The following is a 5435-nucleotide window of genomic DNA, read 5'->3' as shown; positions in this document are numbered from 1 at the left end:
ATACTGCTAAAGAGAAAGGTGTTACAGCAGTAACACCACTAAACAATCAATGTCCTGGCCGGGAGTGATCACCACTAATCAATCAATGTCCTGGCCGGGAGTGATCACCACTAATCAATCAGTGTCCTGGCTGGGAGTGATCACCACTAATCAATCAATCTCCTAGTTGGGGTGATCACCACTAATCAATCATTGTCCTGTTTGGGAGTGATCACCACTAATCGATCAGTGTCCATGCCAGGAGTGATCACCACTAATCAATCAGTGTTCTGATCGGGAATGATCACCACTAATCAATCATTGTCCTATTTGGGAGTGATCACCACTCATCAATCAGTATCCCGGCCGGGAGTGATCACCACTAATCAATCATTGTCCTGTTTGGGAGTGATCACCACTAATCAATCAGTGTCCTGGCTGGGAGTGATCACCACTTATTAATCATTGTCCTGGTTGGGAGTGATCACCATTTATCAATCAGTGTCCTGTCTGGAGGTGATCACCACTAATCAATCAGTGTCCTGGCCGGGAGTGATCACCACTTATCAATCAGTGTCCTGGTTGGGAGTGATCACCACTTATCAATCAGTGTCCTGTCCGGGAGTGATCACCATTTATCAATCAGTGTCCTGACTGGGAGTGATCACCACTAATCAATCAGTGTCCTGGTTGGGATTGATCACCACTAATCAATGAGTGTCCTGTCCAGGAGTGATCACCACTAATCGATCAGTGTCCTGGCTGAGAGTGATCACCACTCATCAATCAATGTCCTGTTTGGGAGTGATCACCACTTATCAATCAGTGTCCTGGCCGGGAGTGATCACCATTTATCAATCAGTGTCCTGGCCGGGAGTGATCACCATTTATCAATCAATGTCCTGGCTGGGAGTGATCACCACTAATCGATCAGTGTCCTGGCCGGGAGTGATCACCACTCATCAATCAGTGTCCTGTCCAGGAGTGATCATCACTTATCAATCAGTGTCCTGGTTGGGAGTGATCACAACTAATCAAACAATCTCCTGCCTGGGAGTGATCACCATTTATCAATCAGTTTCCTGTCCAGGAGTGATCACCATTTATCAATCAGTGTCCTGGTTGGGAGTGATCACCATTTATCAATCAGTGTCCTGTCTGGAGGTGATCACCACTAATCAATCAGTGTCCTGGCCGGGAGTGATCACCACTAATCAATCAGTGTCCTGGCTGGGAGTCCCTCCCTGTTTTGGCCATAAAACTGAGGGGTGGTCTAATGGGGAAAGGGATATACCAGCTTTTATTTTTAGCGACCTTCACCATTATTTGATTTTGTATTTTATCCTTTGAATTACCTTTCCTGTTCCGAGTATCATATGTACTGTACGTGATGAACCATACACTCATTTATTATACTATGCGCCTATCTGACGCAAAGAACGCATGTCTCGCCCCCATATTGATTGTGACCTTCTTTTTGCCAGGAAAAGCATGTAAATCTGATTCACATTGAATCCCGGAAGTCGAAGAGAAGGAACTCGGAGTTCGAGATATTCCTGGACTGTGACAGCAACAGAGAACAGCTGAATGAGATTGTCCAACTGCTCCGGCCGCACGTCAACCTGATCACCATGAATCCTGCGGACAGCTTCTGCGTGGAGGAGGATGGTGAGCAGACCGGGATCAGTCTTCTGGCAACTATGGCACTTGCTGGGATGGCTCAGGAAGGGAAAAGAAATGATGGCGCACATCCAGAATATCCTTTCCCTTTATTTGCCATAAATGCCAGGATTTGATTCCACCTATGCGACTCAATGCAATATAAAGCGCTGCGCAAACTGTTGGCGCTATATAAATCCTGTATAATAACAATAATAATATGAACCTTAGGGTGCCTGCAGGCAGATCCTGATCCTTATACCCCAATACACTAAGGTGCTGGGATATCCTAGCCCTATGGTTACAAGTATTTTTTTTATTTTGAATGGATGCCACAGGGTTAACCCAGTGGTGTCCATTGTAAATAAAAAAAATACTTCAACGTTGTCACCATAGGACAGGAAGTGTGGTAATGGCAGGATCATCAGGGTGAAAAAAGGGGGTAAAAAAAGCCTAAAAAGAGAAATGAGAGAGAATGAGAACCTTCACAGGCATAAAAAAAGAAAACGAATGCAGCTTCCGCATCTAAGAACTGGTTAGCTGAAGTACATGGCATTTTTGTAGGAGAATTTCACCCATGGGGTTTGGTGGAGTTTATGAAGCTGACAAGTACTTACATGTCAGCTTTATAAGCTCCACCCCATGGGTGAAATTCTCCTACAACAATGTAATCTGTTTCAGCTAACCAGTTCTTAGATGTGGTGGCTGAATTAGTTTTATCTTTTTAGACTTTTTCCCCCTGATAATCCTGCATAACACACCTTCTGTCACAGGGTGACAATGTTCATTGACTGTACTGTATCTTTGAAGGGAGCCATGGCTGCTCACTTGATACGGACATTTCCTCTTAAGTGTACATAGAGCCAAAACCTTTTCCACATTTTAGGTAAAGCAAGGTAACATGAGAACACCTGGCATTATTTTTTTAATTGTTGTCTGTCTGCTAGGCAGATTTCCCCTCTTTATTTGTCCTGGAGACCATTGTCACTGAGACAAAAAGTAAAAGGGAAATCCAACATTTTTGAGTTGTGACCAGAACAAGAGATTAGAGAGTAAATCTACCAATAGGGACCCCTGTTTGGATGGTGACTGTGGGAAATTTCCTTCTTTTTGTAGAGATATCCTCTCACTTCCTGTTGCATCTCCAGAACAGGATGTGAAGGGAAATTTACCCAACCAGACACAGACAACAACAACAAAAAACAACTGACAGGAATTCTAAACCCTTCCCTGCTCTATCCAAAGATGAAGAAATAAAAATGCTTTGGCCCTACATACTCCATGAAGAGTACTTTCCCTTCAAGTGTTACAATGTTGAACGCGTATTAATAATGTGGGAGTAAATTTTAACATAGTTTCTTTTGTTTCTCTATGTTGTAAGACATGGAGAGTGTCCCGTGGTTTCCCACCAAGATATCTGAGCTGGATAAATGCGCAAACAGAGTTCTGATGTACGGATCCGACCTGGACGCAGATCATCCTGTGAGTAATGATGACAGAAAGTATCGCAAAGCAACGACTCCACACACTGATATCATATAGATGTATTCATGGTACTCAGCCCAGAGTATTTTTCAGATCATGGAGATGCATTGGTACTCAGCTAAATCCTTTTCTTTTAGTCTTTGATATATTATTAATATATTTTTTTTAAACCTGAAAAATAGGTTTTAATTTTCTTTTTTTTCAACAAAGAAAAATTAAATTAAATTAAAAAAATCCCTATCCTGTGATAATATTGCATATTTTGTATCAATAGAGTTTTTTTCACATTTCAAAGGCTTAGTTTGGGAATTTTAATAATTAAAGGGTCAGGTCACCCAAAGCTGGTGTTTAGTACCCAGATAGCAAGGATAACTTGCCACAAACTTGTGGGAGGGTTACATTGTAATATTTGTTAACTTGCTGCACACATTCCCTGGCAGGTTGTAGACTTGCAGAACACTCGCAGCACAAGTTCTAGGCGACACTTTTTGAATTTGTAGCAAATTTGCTTGGCGAGTCTACAGCAAGAGTCCTGCAGGTCTTATGCTGGGCACACACCTTACAACCATCGCAAGACTTTTGTCTTGCGATGGTTGTAAAGTACTTAAAAAAACGTACGATCTGCCTATCTTGCATAGGCAGATCGTACTTGCGGTGATCGCAAGCCACGCCCCCCTGAGAGGCGGGCTTCCGATGACCGCAATGCCGAACGCGCAGTGTGCGCTTGCGCACACCGGCCCGTCTGGCTTTTATCTTACGAACATGCTACACACCCGCCGAACATCGTACGATGCTTTGCGGGTTTTCGAACATGTTCGTAAGTTTAAAGTCGTGCGACCTTACAGTAGTAGAGGTCGCACGGCTTCCACACACCTTACGATAATCATACGATCGCAGGATTTCCCGCTATTATCATACGATTATAGTAAGGTGTGTGGGCACCCTTAGCAAGAACTCTGCGAGTGTACAGCACTTTTGAGAAGCACGTTGATCTGGAGACTTGCAATGCAGACTCGCTGTAATTGTGCAACAAAATTGTGAAGCGCGGCAAGTCTAGCAATAGTTTAGCAAGTCATTTTCTTGCAGCTCAATTGCTTGCTATCTGGGAAGATGCTGGAGGCCTCCCTAAAATTCTCTTCTGTCTCTCAGGGAATCTGTTAGTGGGATATCTATGTTGAGCTGTTGGCTTTGCACACCTACTGTGCCCATTATGAGTTGGCTCCCACCATCCCTGCCGTTTTTTGTATTTATTTTATATTATGGAGGATGTAACAGGAGAAGGTGGAACACACAGAGGTGAGGGGGACACCCAAAACTCCATGGTAGATGGGAACAGATTCAGGAATTATGGCACAGAGATCTCAGTGTTGTTTTATCCAAGTCATAGTTAAGTAGGGAGCTGACTCCTACTTGACTCAAATTATAACTAAAATATCACCGAAATTTGCTTACTTGGGTAGCAATTACATTTTGTTTTTTTTACAAAACTAAAGTTTTTCTATAAAATCTTTTCTTCTCTTTGTAGGGATTCAAGGACAATGTGTATCGCAAGAGGCGGAAATATTTTGCAGATGTTGCAATGAATTATAAACAGTACGTACATACACATGACGCGTTTTTGTTGATATTCATCCTGAATTATACCACCAACAGTGTTTACGGCACCAACCGCACCGCATCCCCCACCTTTAGCACACATTCTGCCTTTACTCCCCTTTTTTCAGTTGCCATTGCATCTGCAGCCCCCTTCTGTCACCACAAATCACAGCTGCACCCCCCTCCTCTGAACAGCCCCCACTCTCTCTTCCAGCACGGCACCTGTAAAGCTTAGCTCTACTTTATCTGTAAAAAAATAAGTCAAGGCAACTGGACTTGCTGTATTTTTCTTGAAGACGTTTCACTGGACATCCGACCAGCTTTCTCAATTCTGTAACAACTGCCACCATCCTACCTGCATACTGTCTCCCTGCTCTCATCACCATGCTGGCACCACAACCACCACTCCACTCCCAATACCATCTAATTCACCCCATTAGTCCATTCTAAACACCCCACCTGCACGCCCCTGGTTTCCCCACTGTGCCTGCACCCCCTGCTCTTACCACTGTGCCTAAACCCGCTCTGACAACTGTACATGTGCATGCTTCTCACTGTCCTCCCTCCATACCTGCACCCCCCTCCCCCTCTGCACTGCATCTGTGTGCTTTCACCCATTCCTGCTCTCATCACCCCTCCTCTCACCAATAAGCCTTCACTGCCACCACCTCGCCTAAAGACCCATCTCTCACCTCATTCCTGCACAAAGTGCCCCC

At 44.0% G+C, this 5435-nt stretch overlaps 1 protein-coding gene across 1 annotated transcript in view; it reads left to right on the top strand.

Annotated features, from left to right (window-relative positions):
• The window catches only part of TPH1 (tryptophan hydroxylase 1), a 15840-nt gene that overhangs the window by 4067 nt on the left and 6338 nt on the right, over positions 1-5435 (top strand). The window contains exons 3-5 of the mRNA XM_018555211.1: positions 1464-1647; positions 3020-3120; positions 4649-4716. Of these exons, the coding sequence (XP_018410713.1) occupies positions 1464-1647; positions 3020-3120; positions 4649-4716 (353 nt within the window). The remainder of the gene's footprint in view (positions 1-1463; positions 1648-3019; positions 3121-4648; positions 4717-5435) is intronic.

This window comes from Nanorana parkeri, unplaced genomic scaffold (assembly GCF_000935625.1).
Source record: "Nanorana parkeri isolate BGI_ZX_2015 unplaced genomic scaffold, ASM93562v1 scaffold10, whole genome shotgun sequence".
Lineage (NCBI taxonomy): Eukaryota > Metazoa > Chordata > Amphibia > Anura > Dicroglossidae > Nanorana > Nanorana parkeri.
This window is presented reverse-complemented; position numbering and strand designations above follow the sequence as displayed.